Source organism: Vitis riparia, chromosome 19 (assembly GCF_004353265.1).
Source record: "Vitis riparia cultivar Riparia Gloire de Montpellier isolate 1030 chromosome 19, EGFV_Vit.rip_1.0, whole genome shotgun sequence".
Taxonomy (NCBI): Eukaryota; Viridiplantae; Streptophyta; class Magnoliopsida; order Vitales; family Vitaceae; genus Vitis; species Vitis riparia.
In genome coordinates this window covers 20,252,842-20,279,909 of record NC_048449.1, presented here as the reverse complement: position 1 = coordinate 20,279,909, position 27,068 = coordinate 20,252,842, and the positions used below count along the sequence as shown (strand labels likewise).

General features: G+C 32.2%; 3 protein-coding genes and 1 pseudogene across 3 annotated transcripts; 2 read left to right on the top strand and 2 right to left on the bottom strand.

Moving 5' to 3' along the window:
• The first annotated feature begins 3,698 nt into the window (after nucleotides 1–3,698).
• Nucleotides 3,699–4,359, top strand: LOC117908076 (cysteine-rich and transmembrane domain-containing protein B-like). Its single transcript, XM_034821734.1, has 3 exons — nucleotides 3,699–3,757; nucleotides 3,848–4,073; nucleotides 4,158–4,359. The coding sequence occupies exons 1-3, from the start codon at nucleotides 3,736–3,738 to the stop codon at nucleotides 4,201–4,203; spliced, it is 294 nt and encodes a 97-aa protein (XP_034677625.1). The 5' UTR covers nucleotides 3,699–3,735; the 3' UTR covers nucleotides 4,204–4,359.
• A 2,719-nt stretch (nucleotides 4,360–7,078) lies between these two features.
• Nucleotides 7,079–7,706, bottom strand: LOC117908570 (60S ribosomal protein L27). Its single transcript, XM_034822217.1, has one exon. The coding sequence runs from the start codon at nucleotides 7,639–7,641 to the stop codon at nucleotides 7,234–7,236; it is 408 nt and encodes a 135-aa protein (XP_034678108.1). The 5' UTR covers nucleotides 7,642–7,706; the 3' UTR covers nucleotides 7,079–7,233.
• A 2,832-nt stretch (nucleotides 7,707–10,538) lies between these two features.
• LOC117909515 (protein Iojap, chloroplastic) lies at nucleotides 10,539–18,895 on the bottom strand. Its single transcript, XM_034823558.1, has 6 exons — nucleotides 18,662–18,895; nucleotides 16,717–16,944; nucleotides 14,442–14,568; nucleotides 13,135–13,273; nucleotides 12,907–12,995; nucleotides 10,539–11,090 (listed from the first exon to the last, which is right to left on the bottom strand). Exons 2-6 carry the CDS (start codon nucleotides 16,915–16,917, stop codon nucleotides 10,987–10,989), a joined length of 660 nt encoding a protein of 219 aa, XP_034679449.1. The 5' UTR covers nucleotides 16,918–16,944; nucleotides 18,662–18,895; the 3' UTR covers nucleotides 10,539–10,986.
• Nucleotides 18,896–24,964: 6,069 nt separating this feature from the next.
• LOC117908304 overlaps nucleotides 24,965–27,068 on the top strand; it is a 68,658-nt pseudogene continuing 66,554 nt past the window's right edge.

Sequence of the window (27,068 nt, the reverse complement as noted above, 5' to 3'; positions counted from 1 at the left end):
TCAGGCTTCTCATCCCACCTACTCTTGCTGTGTGTACCCGTCCCACGTATCACCTTTTCCAATTACATCACAATAGCTGGTATGAGTTGCTTGGTACAAATATCATTAGGCTCATTATCACTGATCCACCCACAAAAATGCATGTGCCTTTGCATTAGAAGACTATCTATTGGTGTTGAGGAGCTGATCAAGTATAGAAGAGAGTGAAGAGGGTTCTGGTCCAAATTGATGTCTCTCTCATTGGTTCTTTCTTCTTCAGCTGGTGGATTACAGTCTTAACTTCCTACAAAACAAGTACTCATTCTGTAGTAAAAAATGATGGTCATGAGGTTGTTTGAACTTTGGATGCACTTTTTTTTTGTTTTGTTTCAAGGAAATGCATTCTTGTCAAAGATGTTAACTTTTGTTGTTTGGTTGAGTACAAGAAAATTGAAAACAAGGATGTTAACATTCTTGTCAAAGATGCAAACCAATAAAGATTACAAAGGTTGCATCAACTACAGATAAAATTTAACACAATTACTTGAAAAGATGAGCATATAGTCCAAATTACCTATTTCATTAGTCTATGATGTTGCGTCTTCAACTCTACTTGAGGGCATAGCAACAGATGACGTGTCATTATCATCTCGTGCATTGCCTTCTGATGAATCACCCTTTAAAAGTGAATCATTCAAACAAAAAGTAAATGTTAAGTTGGGTTTCTATTTTACCAATATTTCCATATCAGTCTATGGAAACCAAAGAAACCCCTAAATAATCACATAATGGGATGCTCTAAGGGTCACAAATGAAGGTCTTAGGCTTCGGATAGGTAGTACCCATCTTTAACTAAGGTAGTACCTAAGGTTTGTTAAGATAGTACCTAAGGTTGATTAAGGTGGTACCTAAGGGCTATTAAGGTAGTACCTAAAGTACAGTCCCTAAAATAACAAAGGTGAACCAATTGAGCACACTAATTAATCACATAATGACATGATCTAAGGATCATAAATGAAGTAAGAACTGTCCACAATTGAAGTTCCAAGGCTTTAGATAGGTAGTACCCAAATTTAACTAAGGTGATACCTAATCTCCATTAAGGTAGTACTTAAGGTACATTAAGGTGGTACCTAAAGGATATTAAGGTAGTACATAAGGTACAATCCCCAAACTAAGAAAGGTGAACCATTTCACCACACTAAATAATCACATAATAACATGCTCTAAGGGTCATAAATGAAGTAAGTAATGTCCACAATTGAAGTTCTAAGGTTTCGAACAGGTAGTACCCAAGTTTAACTAAGGTAGTACCTAAGCTCCGTTAAGGTAGTACCTAAGATACATTAAGGTAGTATCTAAGGGCTATTAAGGCAGTATCTAAGGGCTATTAAGGTAGTACTAAGGTACAGTCCCCAAAATAACAATGCAACTTGCAACTAGATATGATGTAAGTTTCATCTGGATTCAATGCGACTTGTAGGTCATATGGTTATTTGGGAATAATATGATTTCCATAACCCAACATAAAAGTTCAAGTCCGTCAACGACTCCAAAATTGTTGATGTGCTCCATTTCAAACAAAGGAACTAAAGAACAATAAATAAAAATTATTTACCTTCAAATTTCAATTTAGGGTTAGGGCAAAATGCAACTCAATGACAAGAAGAGATATCTTGTTGACGAAGCCAATATTTTGGATTCTAGCTTTCCGTTTGGGTACGGGTTGCTATAGTAAATTCACAATCATAGATGCGTCTCTTAAAGTCATCTTTTAACTGGACATTCTTAGGATGGAATGCTCCATTTTGTTGCACTTTTATGTGGACAAGAGAGAAACACGCTAGTTGGAGTTATGGATTAATAGTTTTTTCTCTCAAATGAGACAATTTTTGGGAAATTTTAGATGGGTCTTAGGATTGTGTGGATGATGAAGCCGAGAGAGAGAGAGAGAGAGAGAGAGAGAGAGAGAGAGAAATGCTCCCAAATCAGAGAGAAGAAAGGTTTCAGATTAGGGAAATTACAACTAGTTGTTGAGTCAGGTGATTTTTCATAGGTTTCAAATTCAGATTTTTCTGTTTTTAAAATTTTGTCTTTCCTATGACATAGAGTGCTTGCTACTGTTATGGAGACAAGGTTGCAATTGACATGGAGGCATGGAAGGGCAATTTAGGAACATAAAATGGAGTCAGCAAAGAGTGCAAGAGAAATATAATATTTTCTTCTTTGACAATCAAATCTCATATTCCAACTTATTGGAGTTTGATTGTCATATTACTTTCAAATAGCTGGTTGCAAACACAACTTTCCCAAGTGTTTTTAGGTGTAAAAAAAAAAACCATTTTTTAAAATAAACATTAAAAAGCCCATTTTGTAGTAATTTTAAGAAGCGCTTTTAATATTTCTAATACTTAAAAATTTTTATTATTCAAGTGTTAGAAATACTAAAAATGCTTTTTAGAATCACTTTCAAATACACTCTATGAGTGTGTTTGATAGTGATTATAGAAAATATTTTTAATATTTCTAACACTTAAAAATTTTTATATTTCAAATATTAGAAATATTAAAAATACTTCTTAAAATTACTGTCAAATATACTCTAAGTGTGTGACAAAATTTTTGAAACACTTTTAAAAATTTTTTAAAATCATTTATATTGAAAAATCATTTATAGTGTTATCTAAAGAAAAAAAAAAACAAAAAAACACTTTATAAGTAATTCCCCTAAAAACACTTTCAAATAAAACACTTACCAAAAACGTTTTAAGGAGAAATACTAACAAAGTCATTGTTAATAAGTAAAATTGAAACGACTAACCAATTGAAATAATTTTTAAGTTTGGGATAAACACAATTGCCAAAGCCTTACAACATGCTTTCCAAAAAAACTAAGCAAAATTCCTCAAATTGTTTTTATTCCTAACAATAACTAAGAAGCAAAAAAATTATTTTACTATCTTCTTTTTCAAAAAGCAAAGAGGAAAAAAAAAAAGAGAGAAAAAGCAGCCCTTTGAAAACAAAAGCAACTAGCATAAAATGTTTTGCCATTTTTTTTTAAATGACAATATTGTGAGGACACAATTTCTAAAACAATTTTCCAAGACAGATATATTTTTTTTGTTAATTATGAAAAAAAATCCATATACTTTTAATTACATTTCAATTAATTTTTAATTTTTTTATTTTTAAAGCAATGCCAATCCGAAAGTATATCTAGATATTAAATTTACTTTTCTGTCAAAAAATTTCATCAAAATGGATGGACAAAATCTTACAACAAATCTGTGAGTACTTCATAGCCCATTATATGCTTGTAAGTTGTAACATGCACGTCTATTTGATATGTCGCAATAGATTTTTTTGATAAAAATAAATTTAAAAGACTCTATCTGATATTTAGACATATTTTAAGGTTGATATTATTGTAAAAAAAAAATTAGAGTGCATTTCACAGTGTTTATCTGAAGTGTTTTTAGTAAAAGGGTTGCTTTTCTTCTTCTTCTTCTTTTTTTGAACAAACCACTTTTTTTGAACAAGCCACTAAAAAACACATATATGATAACAAATAGCAATATGGGCGATATGGGTGATGGGAGGTTCCTTTGGCAGCCAATGCAGGCCCTTGTAAACTTCGTCCAAACCCCTCCACACGCCTTTGCTACTTATACATATCCCATCTCCTTCAATTCTCCATCTTCCCCACTCTGCCTCTTTTCTTCCTCTCCCCCTCAATCTCCCCTTTACCAGGCACTCATGAGTCACCACCAAGGTCCAGGTAATTCTACTTCTATCTTTCCAGAGTTCGAACTTCTACACCAATGTGGCTCTGAATTCTGACAGCTGGTTTGTTTGTGTTTCTTTGCAGTAACCGCGTATCCCCCACCCAGCCATGTCTATCCACCTCCGACTCCATATCCTCCACCAGGGCAGGTGTATCCACCACCACCACCATCGTGGGAGGGGCAGCATCAAGTTATCTATGTTGCAGCGCCGCCTCCAGTGGGGTACCCCATGAGAGATGGTGAAGGGCACCCACAAAATCACCGTCCGGTTGAGACCAAAAGCAGGGGTGACGGCTTCTGGAAAGGATGGTAATAGTCCCCCACTCTCATCTACAATATATGATCTTGTATTTTTGTTAAGTTTTTCTTACATTTTGTTATTGGTTTTGGCAGTGCTGCTGCCTTGTGCTGCTGCTGTGTCTTGGACTGCTGCTTTTAACCGATCTGAACTGCTTTTGTAACCCCTCGCCTCCTTTCACATTGGAGAAGGGGAGGAACCCAAGTCTACGGCTATTGTATTCTTTAGCATTGATTGAGATGGAGGTCTCAAAATTATTAAGTTGTTTGACCAGACTTTCAAAAACCAAATAATAATAGTAACAAAAACAAAACTCAACCACATTTTGGCTTGGCCATATGCCTTGTGCACAGTTATGTAAATTGATATTATTTAACATGATATTTTTATATGTTATTTAAAATTTATTTTACTTATTTTAATTCTTATGTATAAAGATTAAATAATTTAAAAAATAAATAAGTTTTTAACTAATTTTAATTATATCTGATTTTTCTTTCATATATTTTCTACAAGACAATCAAATGTGAGAATTATTTTCATTAATATTTTTTTTTTCTTGACATTTTTTGGGAACCAATCATAACCTAGGAAAAAGTATACCATATGCAAAATTATAACATAAATTCATGGACCTTAATCCAAGTCCTAAAACTAAGTCTAGATCAAATCGTATCACATAATATAAAGCAAAAATCTCAACCAAAAAACAGGTCTAGATCAGTTTGTAGCCTTAGAAACTACTCTAGAGAGTTGAAAAGAGTTTTGCTTCAACTCTTTGATGAGTAGGTGCTTGAATATTTTAATAAACAAACTGAACAGATAAACTGATCTCTCAAAGCCAGAGAAGGAAGATCAAAGAGCATGTTGAGGTTTTATAATCTGTGGATATCTTTACTAACAGTGTGTGAAAGGGTTGGGAATTATTTCCAGATTGAGTCTTTTGCTCAATGAGATAAAGCCAGCAGGCAGAGGAAGATATAGGCATAGTACCAGTATTTTTTACATATGGCATTTACTCAAATAAGATGGTAGACGATTTCACATATCAAATATGCCCACACTGGGAATAAGGTTTGTTATACCTCCACACTTATGACAGATTGGAGATTAAAGGGACAAGGGGCAGAATTTTGCAAAATCCATAAGATATGCAAATGTCTACCTGGAAATGAAAACTACACAATTCCAGAAAGACTCCAGGAGCATTAAGTTCTATGAAACAAGTTCTGTAACATGTTGCAAACACAACATACATAGACCTAAGGTGAGGAAAGGAAAAGGAACCAAAGAAACTAAAACCTTGTTTATCTCATGGGTTAAACAAATAAAAATGAGAACTACTGTCATTATATTTCGCCTTACTATACCAATCCCAGCACTAACCCAAGAACCCTTTGCATAAGGATATTAATTGTGGCCAATAAGTATAACTTCATCTATCTTCCAATCTAAACAAAATAGATAAACCTGAAATTTCCTAAAAATAAAAATTTCACAAAGATGTGTACTATCCATCAGACGGCCCATGTCAGATAGCTTCTTGTATCTAACAACAGGAAATGCAGCACAAGATGTAGAAAACAAAATAAATCAATTTACTAAATGAATAGGCCTTCACCATTTCAACCCTTCTCAAAACAACTCTTGTGCATTCATATGCACTCCAAGTAGTCTTCTCCCATATAATTACCCGACAAAATTCTCTGAAAAAAATCACCAGAAACTGTAAAAAATAGTTTTTGCATTTTCATGTTCAAATCTTGTCTAAAAAAGAGCACATGTGGGCATGCCCGCGCACAAGAATACACAAAAACAGAAATTGACATGCTTTGATGAATTTGCTGTTCTTAATTTTCCAAACTAAAATACTTCTCTCTCTTTTTTGAAAAGGAAAATGCATGTCTGGAATAAAACAGGCCCCCAAGCATCCCCTAAGAAATGCAGATTAAAATTTTCAAATGGTAATCACAACAAAAGCTATTTGCTCAAGTATCCAAAAAGTAGTCAGGGATGAAAAGCCATTATATTCAAAACCAAAACTACAAAATTTCCAGCTCAATATTTCTAGAAATAAATAAATAAAACCACATCCTAATCCTTTTATAAAACTCCTCTCAACTCAATGGCAAAATTCACCATTCAAGGGGCAAAATCCCAACTTCCAACACAAATATAGACTGGATTTACTCAACCAAGAAAAGGAGCTCTGCCGACAGAAAACTAAAATTTTCTCTGAATTCAAACCAAAAAAACCATCAAGCCATTAGACAAGCATTTTTAGACAACTTTTAATTGTTTTTATTTTCAAATTTTCAAAAGATGCATTTATTAAACAAAACAAGAACAAGATTTTCCCAGCAAATTCAGACTAAATCTTCAAAACAGCAATAACAAAAATATCCATTTTGTCTTTTTTTTTTGTTTTGCATAAACTAGGTAGGTCATGCAGAAGAGAACCAAAATTTTTCATCAGATAAAATGGAGAAAAGACAATAGGTGCAGAAGCAAGCACATGAAGGAATAGAAACATTTCAAGTAATAATCAAAATCTTCGCAGACATATGAACTGCCAAAAACACAACCAAACAGCAAGAAGATTTACATTTCTCCCCAAAAATTCCAGCCTATCCGCCGATAGCCTTCTAAGTTCAGCAACTAAGATAATCAGAAAGCAGAAAAATCCCATTTACAATGAGAGCCAAAATTCCCTAATACCCAGAACAAGCCAAAACAAGTTATGAAGACAGCCAAAAATATTTTAAATTGTAAACAAAATCATCCGTACCCATCTAAATTCATGAGAAAATTTCACCTTCTCAATTCTAAAAAGACAAAAAAAATACAAAGATAATATCTTTTCCTTGCCCCCTGGGCAAAATCCCATCCTACCCTTTCCCAGGCATCCAGATTCAGATTCAAAATTCACCATTCAAGAAGAGAAGTTCTCAGTTTCAAAGAAAATAGAAACCCACCAATCAAAATTTTCAGCTAAACAGAAAATGCAGGAAAAAGGTATATAAAACACAAAAATGCATTTCAAGTAATAATCAAAATCTTCAAATCCCAGATGAATTCATCAACAAGATCCATCAAATAAATCCCCAAAAAACCCTCTCAACTCGAAATACAATCAAAATCTCTATCTTTTTCAGAAAAACAATAAACAACTTAGAACCTGAGCTTGGAAAAGAACCACCTGTTCTTGCCAGTCTTGAACCGCTCCTCGAGCTTCTTCTTAGTCTCCTTGGCAGCCGTCACCTTCTTATCCCTTGACTGCAGCACATCGGGAGAGACAACGTCCTTGAGGTCTACATCGAGAGTATAGCGAGTGGGCATGATGTGGTTGTAGTTGACAAGCTTGATGAAGGCCTTGACTCTCGACTTCTTCGCGGTCTTCTTGGCCGAGTCCTTGCGGATCACCTTCTTTGGGTACTTGGCGATGCCGGCAACGAGGCAGTGGCCATAGGGGCGGTCACGTGTACCATCGTCGAATGAGCGCACGATCACGGCCTTACGGCCGGCGAAGCGGCCCTGGAGGAGGACTACGGCCTTATTGGGTTTGAGGAACTTCACCATTTCTGTGGGATTTTTGGTGGCGCCTGGATATTCTCTCCGCTGCCGCTCCTCCTTTACTAGGGTTTTCGGATCTGATTGGATGGGTGGTATATAGAGGTTTTGGGTTTTTATTGGACCCTCATTTGTTCATAGAATTACATAAATGCCATTTTAAAATTGAAAATAAAAGAAAATAAAAATGTTTTTAATTACATTTGAAATTTTTTATAATAAACATTAAATATATTTAAAATTATTTTATTTTATTTTAATTTTCTAACTTAAAAATAGAACAATGTAAAGTAAATTTTACCTCATGCATTATCCAATTGGTTAAAATCTTTTTTTTAAGTGATGTTTAATTTTGAAAAAAATGTGAAAGAAAATAGAAGGGGAATACAATAAAAAGAAAAAGAGAAGAAAAATAACAAATAGATTTAAAGTTAATAAATTATTTATCTATGCAATTTCATATTCACTTAATTTATTTTTAATTTTTTATTTAAAAATTAAATAATTTAAAAAATCATGTTTCTTGCTAATTTTGATTATACTTGATTTTCTCTTATATTTTTTTTTTCATAATATAACGAAATATGAGAAATATTAAAGAAAAAAAAATGATAGGTTATGCTTGGTTACTAGAAAATTATAAGGAATGAAAAAAAATACTAAGAAATTTCATGTTTGGTTGTACTTAGAGTTGCAACTTGGTGAATTAGTTAGGTTAATAACTAACCCAAACTTAACTCAAGTTTAGAAATAATCAACTTGAATTCAACCCAACATGAACTCTACCTCGAGGTACTTAATCTAGGTCCAACCCAACCTCATTTTTTTTTAAATTTGGGTTGAATTCAAGTTATTGAAGTTAGACTTAGGTTAATTGGGTTGCATAATTCAAAATCTATCTATGATATTTATTTTAATGTATTTATATGAAAATTTAAGTAACAAATAAGACAAAATTTCAAGATAGCAATAAAAGGATAAATATAAATTTATATATTTTCTAAAAATGATGAAAAAAATATGATGTAATATAATTTGATATTTTTTAAAAATAAAAAAAGAAAATGAATATTATTATATAGGATAAGACACATTATAAATATTATAAAAACATTCGATTGGGTTCGAGTTAGATTCAAGTTGTCTGAACTTAAACCAACCCAAATTGACTTCAGATTGAAAAAATATAACCTAAGTTCAATATAAGTATTGAAAATGATTGTCTAAGTCCGCCCAAACGTCAAGTTTGGTTCAAGTTGGATTGATCAATCCACCTAAATTGCACCCGTAGTTTTACTATAAAAATTATTGTCAAATATAATTAAAATTAATAAGAAACTTATGTAATTTCAAATTATTTAATCTTTATATAAAAATGTTAAAATAGGTTAAATAAGTTTAAAATAGTATATAAAAATAATTTATTGATTTTAAATATTTTTTATTTATGTTTACTTTATTTCCTTTACTTTTTTTTATCTATTTTATTTTCCTTATGTTTTTTTTCACATTTTCTCGAATCAAACAAAGTGACGAGGGAAATGATTTTTTCATGTTTGGTTTTATCATAAATTTTTTTAAAATATAATTAAAATTAATTAGAAACATATATATTTTTAAATTATTTAATTCTTATATAAAAAATATATAATAAGGGAAATAACTTTGTTTACTAGTGAACCCAATGTTTACTAGGGTAGCCTATTCTCAGGTGTTTTTTGGTATTTTTTTTTTTTAAGGGAATCGAGAGAGTATTGTGGTATCTTCCTTGTAGGATTACCAATCCTTCCAAAGTGTTTCGTTTAAATCCCTTTCTAAGCTCTATTCCCTTGAAAAACTTGTATAGGTTGATCAAGGTACCTTATATTCATAAAACAAGACTAATTGAGTGTCATGGTGCATGTAATGTCTTGAGTTTGTATGATTTCACTATGGTAAATAAGCAATTTTGCTTAGTCATTGAGTAATACTTCCATTGAGGAACTTAATTCACTTGAATGGAAGAGAAAATAAATAGCTATCAAGGAGAATATGAGAAAAGACCTTGATTTTTTCCCTCCTATGTAGAAGAAGGAATAGTTTAAGAAGCTAAGAAAAAAGGGAGGGTTCTTTCTCTAAAGTCATCATCCCCTTGTCATCTAGCATTTTTTAGAAACACTCCTAAGAAATGGACCTCAAACTTGATAAGTACCTTGTAGCTTTCTCCACTAAGAAACAAAAATGAGGACACTTCATGAGAAGCCTTGAGTTTGTATTCGAACTAATTAGTGAAGGTTTGTTGCGAACAACATAGATTTCAAATGGAGGTTAACATTAGTTGATGAGCTTATTCATAAAAGTTCATGACCTAATTTGATATCGTTCACTTTGGAATAAGACCTATATGATTTTAATGCTTAAGTACATAATTAAGAAGGGCATATGACATAAAGTGTCAAAAACTTCTTTTTTTAATTGACATGAAACATAACAATCCTTCTCCTATACAAGCAAGAGGAAGACGTCCTCGCTATTTATCATAAGAGTTGAGAGCATACAAACACACCCTACGAGATTAGATAGATAAACACCCTTTACATGTCTAGACAAACATACTTACACCCTTAATATGAACCAATTCTAGTACTATTTGAGATAACCTACTCTTATGCACAAATTTAAATAAGCGGACCAATTCTGATACCATTTGAAATAACCTACTCTTCTGCACAAATTTAAGTAGCATAAGAATAGATGATGTAACCATTCTTGTAAGTGCATGTTAATTGTAGTAGCATCCATGGTATGGATTACAGATGAGCATATATGCATTATCATTGGTTTGGGTATGAAGATGTGAACATGTGATGAATGCTTGTTTATACATGGAGCCTTGAAACATCATGGAGGGTGTAAACCCTAATATCTTGAAGTGATTCTACTTCCTACTTCATACTCTGTTTTGTCACAAGATAAAACATGTTAAGAGTCATCAAATTTTCACTTAATAATAAGAAAAGCATTTAATGAACTGAAGCTTCTCATGCTAAAACCCTTCCCATTGTTGACAGCTACTTTGAGAAAACAGGGTAAAATCATAAATGTCTACAAAAGTAAGGGCTACAAATAGAGTTTACAACAATGCTTTGCTTTGCCTTGCTGTGCCAACACCTCCAACAATGAGAAATGCCTCGTTGTCTTTGAAGGGATAGTCTGAGCCAGGAAACTCATGGCCGGTATCATTCAGCCTCTCTGCAAGGCTTGAGGTAAAAGGATGCCATCCAAGTAAAGGTGAGACTGACTTCAATTAAATTGGCCAGCATTCATAACTCACAGGCAACTTTGAGAAACCTTTTTCAGCTGCAGAATGGTTTGCTAGTTTTCGAAAGGCAGCTCAATGAGTGTTGCATTAGCATAGAACTCTTCCAGGTTGTAGAATGCTCGCTGTTGAGGAAGGAATATATGGATGACTACATCACCTACAATCAACATATGAGTCAATAATGGTTACTTGGATCAACAATATTTGGGAAGACGAATCCGTGGTTATAGTTTCAGTGGTCTACAATGGCAGAATGACAACTATTGTACGCGTAGCTAAACTATCCACCAGCAGTAACCAAGAGTGGTAGATGAAAAGCCAAAATAAGTAAAATAAATGGCAGTATGCGCATCAAGACAAGAAACCCTGGGCGGATTATTTTTATTCTAATCAATCAAGATATCACTAAGAGGGCATTTGGAATAATGGAATACAAAATGAGAATGAGAAATTAATTCCCTGATTTATTAGGGCATTTGAATTACAATTGGAAACGAAAACAAGAATACAAAGTTCCTTCTCATGAAAACCAAAACCCTTTCTCATAAAGGTTTTAATAACTTTTCACACATGGTCTTGTGATCCACCTACATTTCCATTGTTAAGTCATTTCTGTTACCATATATCAAACACATACCTTAAGGGTGTGTTTGGTACGTAGGAATATGATTGAATATAGAATGAGAAGGAAGGTAAATTATAATCCCATGTATTATAATCCCATGTAGAAGAGAGGAATCACAATCCTAATGAGAGTGATATTTGGTTTTTATAATAATAATTTTTGTTTGATTCCTATTCCTATTCTAAAAAACAATCCAAATAAATCAATAAATGGGAATGAAATTGATTTCTATTCCCATCCTCTATTCCAGTGTTCCAAATGTGACCTAATAGTATCAGTTTTAACCACCAAGCTTTTAGGGAACCTCACTCCTGTATATTTGAGAACATTAGAACATCAAAACACTCTAAAATCCCTATCCTTGAAACACCAACCATATAGCATGTACCTACTTTGAACTTGTGAGCTAGTTATCCTAGGATTCATTTGTCTTAAGGGGCTACTTTCTCTCACCATCAGCATCACTTAAATGTCCACAATTATGAAGCTCAAAATCTATGAAAAAGGTAATGAAATGAAGCAAATATTAACCCAAATGTGTATGACATTAATAAATATATAAATAAATGCAGATATTCAAGTCCAATTAACTGCAACTGACTCATAAGTCCTTGGTTTTGTCCTACAATCATCCACAATTGATAGCAAGGAAGATCAGTGATGCACATTGCCAAAGACTTCCTTTGAAGAATATAAATGATAAAATTATTTAGTTAGAAACACCTAACAATAGGCCCAAATATTAGTTCATGTTAGGCAACAAAAACAGTGATTGAATAGGTTAGCCCTTTCACTGGCCAAAACTAATAATGGAAATCTTTAGAAAGTTCAAAGGAAACATCTCAATTAACTGTTTTCTTGAGAGGCTCATATCCTATCTTTTACATGTCACTGTAGTCAGTGCTGTCAAACTATGAGGGTAGAAAAGTTGAGCTGCAGCTTGGCTGAATTTAGGCACCCCAGCAAGCTGGCATGAAAAAGTTTGTAGGCAATATAGCTAGTGTATTTGTGTCAAACCCAAAAACAACTCATAAGTCATAATTCATATGAAACCACAAATAGCCCCTGTAACTATTATATAATTTCAGATTAAGTCATTGATGACCGTCACTGTGATCACACCTCACTTAAACTGGTTTGATATGAATTAGAAGCACAAGGGCAATGCAAAGCATATCAGCTGGAATAAGCATATGACAAGGCCCTAATTTATTCCACGGCAAGGAAAAGCTAATGGTTGTATGCAACAGTAAAAACTAATGGTCATAAGCAACACTAATGCTAGGATTTTCGTGTCAGATTTCCAGAATTAACAAAAGGCATTTAATTGTCAAGTAAGAACACCCACCAAAGTCCAACAAAGTCCAAGAGTTAGGTTTTGAATCTCCGGATGGAACTTTTCCATACTGCTTTTCAGCGAGATCTCTTATCCTGGACCTACAATACAATAAAAGGTTATTTCAAGCATTGCTGCATATCCACCCGCATAGAAAATAAAACCAATTAAAATAAACAAATAAAAATAAGATAGCTTGCCAAACAAACAAAAATCATAAAACTAGAGTTAAGACCATACCCAATGGCATCAATTTGGGGGCGAGAAAATGCTGTGGCAATGATAAAAAAACGAGTCCAATACACTAAAGGCTTCACAAAGAGGACCCTTATATCGGCAGCCTTGACATCACTGGCAACCTTGGCCAATGCCACCGCAACTACACAGATGGCAGGAAACTGTCATTTAAATTATGTAAAATCAATTAAGCAAACAAAGGTTTATGGTTGTATTTTGTTTTGTTCTTATCCTGATATCCAAGGGGCTATTACAAGGAAGAGAAGTTAAATATAACAACCATCGAAGTCCACAAAGAAACAAAAAATAAATAAAAATCACAAGAACTGGCATGAAACAAAACAAATCAAGACAGACTAGTGAAAGATCTGCTATCAAAATCTCACATCTTTAGACCAGAGAGGAGCAAAAGGATTCAAAGAGTTTATCATCAACTACTTTCAGAGATTTGGTATCATTTAAAAAGAATAAACACACACAAAATTGCAAATGCCACCACTTCCTAGTTAGCTTCCTCCTGTTCCAAGCTTACTCTCAGAAAATGATGGAAATCTACTGCTGTCACAACCATACTTAAGGTTATCCACTTTGTGTAAGTGTTTGGTTCCCATGTTTTATTCTCTATATCTATTTGATTTTTTTCTCACTTTTTGAAACCGATTGGGTTTCAGGATTAGAAGAAATACTTCAAATTATGTTTTCCATTCTGTGACCATTGGTGATTTTAGAGAAATTCCATTCATGTGATATTTGTGTCTTCAAATGCTACAGAACAATCCAATTGCAGAATTTGCAAGAGCAAAAACAATTCACCTATTAGACCTAACTCAACTTTACAAAGTCCTATTCCAACTGATTGGGGTTGACTAGACAAATACTTCTGTGCCATTTTCAGGATTCATGCCCACAAGGGAGTAAAAATTATTTAAGGTTGGGTTACATTGGCTGTCAACCTAACAAAATCACCTTTTTCTGGACTTGGGATTTGGAACCATCTGTGCAAGAGACAAGCTTTAAACACAAGATGGTGATTATTAAATACTAATAAATGCAACACAAGCAGAATTACATAAATAACAACAACGAAAATAGAAATAATAAACATAGGAGCACAATAAAAGAATTAATAAGAGCTCACCAGAAACATTTTTCACTATATCAACTACAACAAAATAGAGAAGAAAGAAAATAAGGAGAAACCAAATGCTAGCTGAAACATACATAAACTCAAAATAAAACAAGAAAGACAACTTATGCAAGTTATAACATCACAAGTATCTTCATCTTGATTTAAGATGAAACAAGCGTACATGCTAGGCTTTCGGCATCATCATCAACCTCTGCACTATGAGGCTTCTTGTCACTTCTTCTCAACACCACCTTTCCATATTTTTCAAATAATTCGTCATACATATCATCAGTATCTTCACTTACATTCTGACAAAGAGGAAAAGAAAATCATTTAAATCACCTATTGCATCCTTGAATCCACAAAAGGTACATTACCTAATGCTTGTGCGAATGGAGCAAAATTCAGCAACCCAGTCAGGACTACATAAGAAGATGCAGACATATATAAAAAAAAAAAAAAAAATCAAAAAATCAGTTATACATACAACTCATTAGATTTTATATACCATTATGAGAATACATTTATTATTTCCCATCTAAATTGTAAGATATTTGTATGTACCTGAGTGTTGTGTGTGTGCCCATATAGAGAGCGAAAGTGATGTAGGAAAGTGGAAGCAATTTTAATCAGTTCTATTTATAATCAATTCAAGAAGTTTTAAGGAAATAAAACACTAACTGAAATACAAATCTTAAAGTAATAAGAATTAGATTCCTAACTCTGATAGGAATCCCTCTGATCCCCTAGCCTATAATAAACTTGAAATTAGGGACCCTTGGTCCCATTTGGACAAAGACAAAAGGAATGCAGATAATTATGGAATTTCTAATAATAGATCACAAATTCAGTTACACCCACTGTTTACACAACCACTATGAGAGTAAATATGTGCCTGGATGTCATGTCTTGAGTACGGAGAGAGGGAGGGGAGTATGAGTAGAGAAGGAAGCTATCTGATACAGAATCTCATGTTTCTTTAATGAAAAAACTAAAATTAAACTCTAATCCAAAGCATAATATGGATGAGACAACTCCCACTCTCCAAAGAACTTTGCATTTAAAGGGCATGACAACCATCAAAGGAACACAAAATCCAACAATGAGCTAGTTGAAACATGTGTTTCTTAAAGTTATGAGTGTACTCAGTGGTATAAAGATAACACTATTTTGCAGCAGGTTTTATTTTGATCATGTTGTTCTGAAAACATTTCTAGTGAGTAGCAATGGTGAATATTCACAAGATATATAGCTTCTATCTAGTGACCCCAACATGAATCTCACAAAATGTAGACCACTCTGAGGGAACTGAAGGTTGCTTTGGTACATCCTACTGGATAAGAGTATTTTGCAATTTTATTCTATCCATGAGTTAAACCCATTTATGAACATTCTTCTTCAAATTTTAAATAAAATGAGTTGACCAATGGGATTCAGGATGACCCAAATCCAATCTAATATTTTGTAAAATATTTAGTATTTTTAAAAATTCCAATCATGAGTTTAACAATTTTGAGATTAATAGATGAGTCATTCTGGACAACATAACTCTAATGCAGCTTATAATCATCTATGATTGTAATAGATTTATTGTGGCATAAAGGATATAACAGGATTCATAGCCTGATTAATAGTTCAAAGGCAGGATTTGATAAATCCTACACTTTTTTTAGGGTTTAAATTCTTGCATATTGCATCATTTCAAATTTAATTTCAAAGATTTTTTTTTCCTTTTTTAATAGGCAAGCAAAAAAGATATAACAATAGCACCTAGAAAAAGGGCACATCAAAGTCTACAGGGTGCATATAAAGGGCGATAAAAGACAAAAAAACAAGAACAAAGAAATAAAAACAACTTCCTCACCTACTTAGAGCCCAGCCAATCAACTAAGTTGACCATGCACATTGACGCTTCATCTGTTCACAATCTAACTCAATGCAAAAAATTACACATAAAAAAGGATTTGAGCGCTTGCTCTATTTGCTCCACATTTTTTAACTATCTCCAATTTTTCTCCTAAACAATTCGAAACAAGCACAAAGGAGTAATCTTCCAAGGTTTCTTCCAATTTTCCCAACAAAGGACCAACTTAAGAGAGTCAATCTTAATTTCAAAGAATTTCAAATCTGAAGATTTGGGTATAAAGAACGCCACTAATACAATGAAATCCTAGGATTCATGAAATATTATCTTTGGATCGTTCAACAAGAACAACCTCTCATTTCAAAATTTTTAACTAGCATAATTATGCCTTAGATGATTTTATTTTATTTTTTATTTCATTTTGACGTACCAGCAAAATATCAAGACATAGAAGTAAAGAAACATCACATACTCTCCAAATCAATGAGGTAAACTTCCAGAATGTTTCAACTAATCATGCAAATTTCTTAAGAGGCTCAGCAAATTAAACTAAACCAATAAAAAAAATAGCTTATTATATAAATATTCATACCGGATTGAAAGCCATCGAAGAAAACATTGACAAGTCCCTGGACAAGCCTGTGACTGAACTGAACTTCACAGGTCTCTGAAGCGAAGATGACCAAGAAAGCTTTATGGGTCCTACAAAGGGCATACATTCTCCAGGAAGCTGGGGAGCGGCTAAGGATTTGTAAGGTAGGGGGCAGGAAAAGAGACTAGTGGATGCCTGCATTGTTTTCTATTCTCTGCTGCTCAAACACTACCCAACAGCACAATATGCATCAGAAATTTAGGAATGAAATTCCCCTGCAGTGGGATAGATGTGCCAAAATCATAATAATTGCAGATAAAAGGTCTTTGAAAATACAATAATATTTCTAACCTTAACAACTACTCAAATGTTAACTATCATATTCAGAATTTTAGTTTAATGTTATATTTGGTTCCAATAAATTACTAAGGAAATGAAAAAACGGCTCAAGAAAATGGTTTTTTGTGTTTGGTTTATTATGGAAAAAATGAAATAAAATCAAATATAATTAAAATTTGTTAGAAACTTATGCATTTTAAAATTGTTTAATCTTTATAAAGATGAGGAAAATAAATGAAATGAATTTGAAGCATGTAAAAATATTTTATTAAGTTTAAATCTATTTTTCTTAGTTTCATTTTACATTTTATTTTTTATTTTTTATTTTTCTACTCCATTTTCTTTCCCTTAATTTTTCAGGAAATTAAACATAGCCTCAATGTTACAAATCTCAACAATAGGGTACCAATGATGTGTTAGTCTTGAAAAGAATACAATAATTAAAATCTATGACAAGTGATTTTTGACAAAGTTTAAATTCTTTCTTCTATGTTTAAAAATTGTCATTGTCTCCTCATATAAACTGAACTGTGCTAGGGCACTTTTGAAATCCAAGAAAAGACACTGGTCATTATTATTAATCTTTAAATGAATGGGTGCTTTATACATCATATTTAGTCAACACTAAGAGCTGTGTGTATCCAATTGCTCTTGTTGAAAATAATAGGCTATCAATGAATAAATTGAATAATGGACAAGATTACAATTTGTTCTCATTAGGATCTCAATGATTCACTGCATCATCGACCCAGCATCCCATTCTACCAACCTCCCCACTCATATAATAATAGTAGGCTAGTGTCTTCTCCATCAGCCCCTCCGTTTAATTAAGCTACAAAACAATTCCAGAAACATATTTCTTGATGCATTCTCTCAACATAGCACTCCATGGTCATGTTGTGCCAATTGAGCATTTGACATCTAGCAAATGTTGATTTCAAATGTATTAATATACTATGAAGTTACTGCTAATAGAAGTCCAATTTTCGAGTAGCCAGGTTTCTAAATTGTTTTGCTTTCTTTTCTAATTCATAGTTTGGAGTTTCAATTATGCACAATCTCATTTCTAGTATCCAATTATATTCACTGGAAATCAAAAGACTCATTTTTATGATAATGTAACTTGCACAGAAGCATTGATGTTTAGCCACTGTTACAGAATTATTAACTTTTAGAAAAAACTACAAAGTCAAATTTCAATAAACCCAAAATTGTTTATGCATTTTCTGTCACAATTCTTTCAATGAGAAAACCTTCCAAGCCAAATTTCAAAACCCAAAACCCTGATTTCAATATACTCAAATTCCATTTCACAACCTAAACTTTTACTTTCAAAGTTAAATCCAAACCCACTTTCTCTTTTCTACACCCCAAATTTCAATCACAACATTCAAAACCCAAAACCCACGAACAAAATCAAGTCCCCACCATCGATTTTTTTTTTTTTATAAAAAAAAATCATCTTCAGTACCATTTAATCCCACCAACAAACAATGAAAAGAAAAGAAAGCGCAACGAAATTCATTAAACAACCCAAAGAAAATTACCATCTTCTATCAAAGCTGACTCTGAACGTGAGTTTCAAAACCACAATTACTGGTCTTACCTGAATGAATTTGGAGTTCCGAAAGCTAGAAAACTGGGAAAAGCTTTCTCAAGCTGAGCACTTCAAAAGTGATAACTTTGGAAGAACCGCTGACAGTGCCTTTCGATTGGGAGATCCTTGGATTCCAGTGAGAGTGAGGAAGAAAGAGAAGAAGAAGTGTTCACGTAAAGGACTTCGGTGGGTTTGAAAGTGGAGTGAAAAATGAGAATGAGATAAGGAAACTATTCCTTGAAACTGATTTTTTTTTTTTTTTTTCCGAATTTCAACAAGCTCACCGTTTCTGGATATTTTGAGGGGCATCGCTTTCAGATGTGCAATCTCAGCGGGCCGGGCCGGGTCGAATTAGAGTAGGATTGGGTTGGGCTATAGTTAATTGATTCCGATTTCAATTTTTGTTTTGCATTTTTTTTACGTGCATTCCTATTTCTATGACAAAATTTGTTTTTTTATTGTAAAAAACTTATTTTCAAAAATTTGGAATCATAACTTATTTTAGTTTATTTTATAAAGGTAAATAAAAAAATATAAAAAAAATTTGTATGACTCTTTATTTGAAAAAAGAACAAATCTAAAAAAAAAAACACCTATCGATTGCGTTGATAAGTCATAGCACCCCTCTAAAATCATATGCCAAATATTTCTACTAAAAGAAGGAAAGAAAATTATGATAATTGATCAATAAATCATAGATACCACAAAGAAATAATACAAGTGTATAACAAAGTAACGATAAGTATAGAGAATTGAAACATGAGAAATACCCAAAATGATTTATTGAAAGAATTTTATTATTTTAAATATCATAATACAACCTCATGAAATCTTGAAAGAATTTATTTACATTAAAAATTAATTTGATTATTTACAAAACTTTAACTTATTTATTAACAGATTTAATTTTATTCACATCTATAAACTTATTTGAAAAGACTTTTTCCTTATTTTTATTAAAGAATTTATAGAGAATAATTTTATTGAAAGATAAATATTTGAATTTGAATTTTTTTTATAGGGAGATGATTTTTATTATTTTTATTGAAAACAAGATTTTATAATTTTATTTCAAAAAAGATATCAACTAAATTTTTATTTAGGAAACACGGTTTTACTAAGGAAGCAACTTTCACTGATTTAATTACAAAAGGAATATTTCAATTCAATTTTATTAAGGAAATGATTTATTTACCACTTTTGTTTATAAAAATATTTTCAAATCAATTTTAATAAAAAAAAAATGATTTTTAATAGAAAAACATTTCAAAATTATTTACAAAAGAAACTTCAATTCTTTTTTTTTATTTACCAAAAATGATTTTCTTTTTTTAGTCTATTATTTTTATTTATTTACCAAAAATAATTTTTTATTTAATTTTATTTAAAAAAGGGTTTATTCTTGTTTGGTTGAAGGAAAGAATTTTTAATTTTACAAATGATCTGAATAAAGAAAGATTTCAAATTTATTTTTTAAAAATGGTTTCCAATTTATTTAAAATAAAAATTAAAAAAAATATTTTATCTTTATTAAAAAGAAATTTTCAATTTTCTTTTATTTTAAAAAAAATTCTTTACTTTTATTAAGAAAGAGATAATATTATAAATTTATTTTTTGAAAAAAGTTTTCTGTTTTCACTCAAAAAAAAGGGATTACACAATTTTATTTAAAAAAGTTTTTATCAATTTATTTAGAACAAGTATTTTTATAGTTTTTTTTTTTAAAAAAGGATTTTACAAATTTTATTTCAAAAAATAATTTTATAATTTTTATTTGAGAAAGTGATTTTACAGTTTTTTTATTTAGAAAAAAGTGATTTTGTAATTTTTATTTAGAAAAAGTGATTTTACAAATCTTTTTTTTTATATGGAAAAATTAATTTTACAAATCTTGCAGTTTTTTTGTTTTGTTTTTTTTTAATGGGTATTTTACAATTTCTTCAAAGAAAAAACTCTTGTAGACCCCTTTTGTGGACCAAGGGGTATTTCTTACCACCTCGGGAGATGGGTGTTTCAGTTTTTAGGAGTAGGGGATGACTTTCCAAGTGAGTTGCATGCTGGGACGTGTGGCAAGGACTACCAACTTGCCATGGTGGTGGTTGAGGGTGGTGACATCTTTGCTGAACCAAGGAGTGGAATGGGTGGGAAGTTGATATGAAAAGAAAAGCTAGACTGAGATAGGAGAGAGATTGAGAGAAAAACAGAGGAATGAGATAGACTTTTTGGGGGTGAGCTAGGTAAGAGGAGAGGGAAAACTGGGGATTCTTTGTTGGTTTTTAAAAGGAGACACAACTCACTTGAAGCTAAGATAGCACAGATTGGGAAGAGACTCTCCAGGTGAGGTTTCTGTCATCTCCATGTCTTTCATTTTTTTTACACTACTTTACTTTCATTTTTAGCTAATTCTCTAAGCATTATTTGTTGTTTGGGTGTGATTACAAGAGATTATATGTTGTCTTGCTGATCTTGGATTGATTGCAAACTTCACACTGTTTTGTTCTCTTATTTCTTTCGGTTTAAATCTGATGATGAATTTGAATCTGGACTTACATTTGATGCTCGATGCTTGGAAGTTATATCCAGCTTTTGTTTAAGATTTATTTTAGCTCCTTCTCTACTTTAGGCTCATTGATTTCAACATGAAATGAGGCCTTATTTAATGGATTATTTATTGCTTTGGGCATGCTTTGTTTTAGGCTATTACTTTCTCTGTTCCTCGTATTAGTTTGTGTCTATGCATCTGGTATGCACCCTTGGTCTAGACTTGTCACCCGAAGCCTCACTCTCGACACAAAGAAAGAGGAGAAGAGATTTCAAAAGAGAAAGCAATGTTGAGAGCTGTTCATCTCCCACTAGGTGCATCTCCAGCTCTCGTTGCACTGAAACTATCTTTGATTCCCACTCTCAACCTCACATCCCCTTCAATCATTCGCAAATTCTCTTCATTTCCTTCTCTACACGCATTTCTTCCCAAAACATTCCTTTCCGGTTCACCTTATCCTTTTTCTCTTGGCATAAAGAGATTCCCCCCCATGGTGGCTCAACCATGTCTCTAAGCTTCATTTAGTTTTGGGGGCAACTCTGGAAGTGGTAGGGAAATATTGGTGCAACATTTGCTTGTCAAGGAGGATGACCTTAAGCTTCTATTGGAGCTTCAACATAGGATTTCTGGCGGAGTAGATTTAAGTGATCTGGTTGTGGAATACTCAATATGTCCGTCTAAAGAAGAGGGGTGGAATGCTTGGATGAGTGAGAAATGGGCAAATGGTACTAGAGTTTGAGGAGGTTGCATTTAATGCACCTGTAAACAAAGTTGTAAGGTGTAAAACAAAATTTGGATGACACTAGTTGCAAGTTATATCTAAAAGGAAAGAATCATTACTTCAAGACATTCAACCCGAGGAACTTCATGCAAAAATGCAAGATCCCATTTTTTTTTGAAGAGGTTCAATTGATTGATGTTCGAGAACCTGATGAAGTGGCTTAAGCGTCATTGCTAGGTTTTCAGGTTCTTTACCTTCAACAATTTGGGAATTGGGGACCAGAAATGACCACTAAATTTGATCCTAAGAAGGATACTTATTTTATGTGTCACCATGGCAAGAATTGGGTTGCTAAAGATTTACATGGAAATGCACATCATTTTCGACTTTTTTTTAGGTTAACCTAGACGTCATTTACTCACAACTAGATGGAGTATTTTTTTTGTTTTGTTAGTTCTAAGAGATTAGAAGCTAGAGCAATGCATGAAAATATCCCAGTGTTTCTCCTCGAGTGGACAGTAACTTCTTCACAGTGCATGTACTAGTTGCAGTAATGGATGATTTCCAGAACCTGGGCCCCACTCAAGCATGGACACCCTTTGGCATGCAATCCCAACTACCACATCTCATTTTTTTTTTTTTTTTTTAATTCTTCATCTTTTGATATCAAAATTTAATTTTTCAAAATTCCAAATTTCAAAACTCTTATTTTTAAATAATTTTTCAAAATTCTATTTTTAAATTTAATTTTCAAAACTTCAATTTCTAAATTTAATTTTCAAAATTTCAATTTTCAAAACTTCAATTTCCAGATTTAATTTTCAAAACTTTCGTTTTCAAATAATTTTCCAAAATTCCAATTTTCTAATTTAACTCTCAAAACTTCAATTTTCAAATAATTTTCCAAAATTTCGATTTTCAAATCTAATTTTCAAAACTTCCATTTTCAAATAATTTTCTAAAATTCCAATTTTTAAATTTAATTCTTAAGAAATCCCATTCTCAAATAATTCTTCAAAATTCCAATTTTCAAAATTTCCACTTTCAAATAATTTTCCAAAATTCAAATTTTCAAATTTAAATGTCAAAACTTCCGTTTTCAAATAATCTTCCAAAATTCCAATTTTCAAATTTAATTTTTAAAAATTCCATTCTCAAACAATTTTTCAAAATTCCAATTTTCAAAACTTCCATTTTCGAATAATTTTCCAAAATTTTCATTTCCAAATTTAATTTTCAAAACTTCAATTTTCAAATACTTTTCCAAAATTCCAATTTTTAAATTTAATTTTCAAAACTCTCATTTTCAAATAATTTTTCAAAATTCCAATTTTCAAAACTCCCATTTTCAAATATATATATATATATATATATATATATATATATATATATATATATATATATATATATATATATATATATTTTTTTTTTTTTTTAAATTCCATTTTTTAAATTTTATTTTAAAGATTTCAATTTTCAAATAATTTTCAAAACTCTAGTTTTCTTTGAAATAATTTTAATTCCACTCTAGTTTTCATTTTTTATATATTTATTTCTACCACTTTTTATCCTTTAAGTAACTAAAAATCCCATTTTAAAATAAACTTGCTACCTTTCCTTCAGGTAAGGCACTTTCACAAATTTTCTTTGATTTTAAAATAATTTTCCGTTTTCCTTGATTTTTAGCAAGCATGAAGACAATTTTCATAATTCCAAAATAATAGAATTTGTGTGATTAATTCATGCAAAATAAATTTGGCTTTGGTGGGGGCCCAACATTTATAACATTTCTTTTGAAAATAATTCAAATGAATTGCATGATTGATATTGTTCGATTTTGATTGGTTTTGTGTGAGATGTTTTACACTTATCATTATGCACTAACCCCATTTCATTGATAGCACATCTTTACTTGATGCTAAGGTACGATCTCACTTCCACTTTACTTATTTTCATGCATGATTCATTTTATTATTTGGTATCCATTGATTTCTTTATTAATTGCCACACTTACCTCACCTTATTTAGTAGAGACCCGTTTTTAGGGACTTAGAGGGGTGCTTCAGACTTTTGCCATACCTTTCTGATAAGTAACCTAACCCCTGAACCCGACTTTGGTTTTCTACAGACTGTTTTTTCCAAAAAAGGAGTCACACTTAAGGTTTTCTTTCTTATTTTGTTTTCCCTTAAAAATAAAACAAAAATAAGTGGCGACTCCAAGTCTTTCTAAAAATCATATTTTCACCAAATAAATAAAAAGCGAGTCATGCCATCAAGTGGGAACGTATCGTGAGAAATGTGGGATCTACAACTCTACGTTTTTTACAAAGACTACAATTTTATTTTCCTTAAAAGAAATAATTCTAGATTTTGATGACTAAAAATAAAACGATATAGAAAATATACAAATGGATGCAAATAAAAGAGATAAAACAAATGTGACATGAAATAAGTAATAAAAACCAACCACAAACCATTCATCTATACAACAAATAAGAGTACTAAAAAGGAAAGCAAAAGATACAACTAATCAATATTCCAAATTAAATATTTACAAACCAAAAATAACAAAAGATAACTAGAATGAAATAAATAAGAAGAAATAAAAACTAAACAAATGAAAGAGCAAGAATAATGTACCTATTAGAACTATGCCTCTGAAGTTTGAAAAAGTCTTAGTAAGACTTAATCTTTGTTATTGTTTCATATCAGATTCTTGCTCCATAATTTTCTGTTTTCAATTAGTAGAAGTAGTGCCAATAAAATCTGATAGTAGTTGAGATTTTTTTGCAATTTTCATTTGGTTGTAAGCCTATAAATAGGCATTCTCATTTGCGAAAATGATGTGTGCCTTCCTTCAATTCCTAACTCTCAAATTATTTATTTTTCTTTGCAAGTTCTAGTTTTTTTTTCCTACAAATTCTGACAGTGGTATTTGAATTCTATTCCCACGGGTTGTGAGGCAAAGTTTCTTTGAGTGTTTTGAGTGCTAAACAAAATGAGGTTGAATGATTTTTTTTTTTTTTTTTCAGGCAGCTGTGGTGCAAACATGTCTATTTCCAGCAGTACTTCCTCTGTAGTTCCAGTGTTTAATGGTGAACACTATCACATTTGGGCTGTCAAGATGAGGTTTTACTTAAGGTCTCAAGGTTTGTGGAATGTTGGGATGTCTAAAGTTGATCCACCACCATTGGGAGCAAATCATATAGTTGCTTAGATGAAAGCATATGAGGAGGAAAAACTCAAGAAGGACAAAACCATCACTTGCCTACATTCAGGACTTGCAGACCACATCTTCACCAAAATCATGGACTTGGAAACACCTAAACAGGAATGGGACAAACTCTAAGGTAAATTTGAGGGTAGTGACAAAGTCAAAACTGTCAGGTTCCTCACATTGAAGAGAGGGTTTGAATTGATGAAGATGAAAGATAACGAATCTGTAAAAGATTATTCTAGTAGGTTAATGGATGTTGTAAACCAAATGAGGCTTCTTCGCGAGGCATTTACAGATTAAAAGGTGGTAGAAAAGATCATGGTTTCAATGCCTCAAAAGTTTGAAGCCAAGATCTCTGCAATTGAAGAGTCTTGTCACTTGCAAAGTCTCACAATTGCAGAGTTAATTAGCAAGCTTCATGCATAGGAGCAAAGGGTCTTAATGAGAGGTGATGAAGCTATTGAAGGTGCTTTTCAAGAAGCATGAGGGAAAGAGTTCTGGAAACCTGCAAGGAAAGAAGTTCTTTAAGAACAACAAAGGGAAAGCTGAAGAATCTTCAAGAAAAGGAAACTTTTCGCCTCGCTCTCATTGCAACAGAACCAACCATGCTGAGAAAGATTGTTGGTACAAAGGAAAACCTCCTTTTAATTGTAATTTCTATAATAAGCTTGGCCACAGTGGGAAGTATTGTAGAGCCAAGAAAAAACAATCTCAGCAGCAAACACAACAACATGCAAATGTGATTGAAGAAGACAAAAAATATGATGAGCATTTATTTATGGCATCACAAGCACTCAGTTCTCATGAACTAAATACTTAGCTCATTGATAGTGGCTGCACCAGTCACATGACCAAACATCTGTCAATTTATACCTCCATTGACAGATCAGTTCAACCAAAGGTCAAGTTGGAAAATGGTGAAGTTGTGCAGGCCAAAGGAAAAGGGACAATTGCTATCAGCACCAAGAGAGGTAATAAAATTGTTACTAATGTTCTTTACATTCCAAAACTAGATCAAAATCTTCTTAGTGTTACACAAATGCTAAGAAATGGATAAGCAGTCTCTTTTAAAGAAAAAATTTTGTTTTATCACTGATGTACATGGAATAGAGATAGCAAAAATTAAAATGAATGGAAATAGCTTTTATTTGAAGCTTGATTTAGTTGAAGGTCATGTCTTTAGTGCCAAGATTGATGAGAGTGTTGTTTGTCACAAAAGATATGATCATTTCAACTTGAAGTCACTAAAGTTCATGCAAGAAGCTGGTATAGTTGAAGACATGCCTGAAATAACAGTTAATGCTCAAACTTGTGAAAGTTGTGGGCTAGGGAAGCAGCATCGCAAATCATTCCCTCAAAATATGTCCAAGAGAGCTACTCACAAACTGGCATTAGTTCAATAAGATATTTGTGGACCAATGAGCACAGCCTCATTGAGCAATAATGTATATTTTGCAGTATTTATTGATGATTTCAGTAGAATGACTTGGGTTTATTTTCTAAAAACCAAATCACAAGTGCTTTTTGTGTTCAAAAAGCTTCAAGAAAATGGTTGAAATTAAAAGTGGCCAGAAGGTTAAGGTGCTCAGAACTGATAATGGAGGTGAATATACCTCAAAATAGTTCAATGTTTTTTGTCAAGAAGCTGGAATTGTACACCAGCTGACAGCTCCATGCTCACTGTAGTAGAATGGAGTCTTTGAGAGGAAGAACATAACGGTAATGGAGATGGCAAGGTGCATGCTATTTTAAAAAGCTACCAAAGCTTCTATGGGTTGAAACAGTTAACACCTCAGTATATTTGCTTAATAGACTACCAACTAAGTCTGTTCAAAGCAAAACACCAATAGAGGCATGGTTTGGTGTAAAACCATCTATCAAGCACCTGAAAGTGTTTGGCTCATTGTGTTACCTTCATGTGCCATCTATCAAGAGA

Excerpts from the sequence above, each read along its gene's own strand:
- LOC117908076 (XM_034821734.1), top strand. The coding sequence starts at position 3,736 with ATGAGTCACCACCAAGGTCCAG. Across the intron at positions 3,758-3,847 it reads GAGTCACCACCAAGGTCCAG|TAACCGCGTATCCCCCACCC; the intron begins GTAATTCTACTT and ends GTTTCTTTGCAG. Across the intron at positions 4,074-4,157 it reads GACGGCTTCTGGAAAGGATG|TGCTGCTGCCTTGTGCTGCT; the intron begins GTAATAGTCCCC and ends TGGTTTTGGCAG.
- LOC117908570 (XM_034822217.1), bottom strand. The coding sequence starts at position 7,641 with ATGGTGAAGTTCCTCAAACCCAATAAGGCCGTAGTCCTCCTCCAGGGC.
- LOC117909515 (XM_034823558.1), bottom strand. The coding sequence starts at position 16,917 with ATGCAGGCATCCACTAGTCTCTTTTCCTGCCCCCTACCTTACAAATCC. Across the intron at positions 13,274-14,441 it reads TGATGCCGAAAGCCTAGCAT|TTGCGGTGGCATTGGCCAAG; the intron begins GTACGCTTGTTT and ends CCATCTGTGTAG. Across the intron at positions 12,996-13,134 it reads CCCCAAATTGATGCCATTGG|GTCCAGGATAAGAGATCTCG; the intron begins GTATGGTCTTAA and ends ATTGTATTGTAG.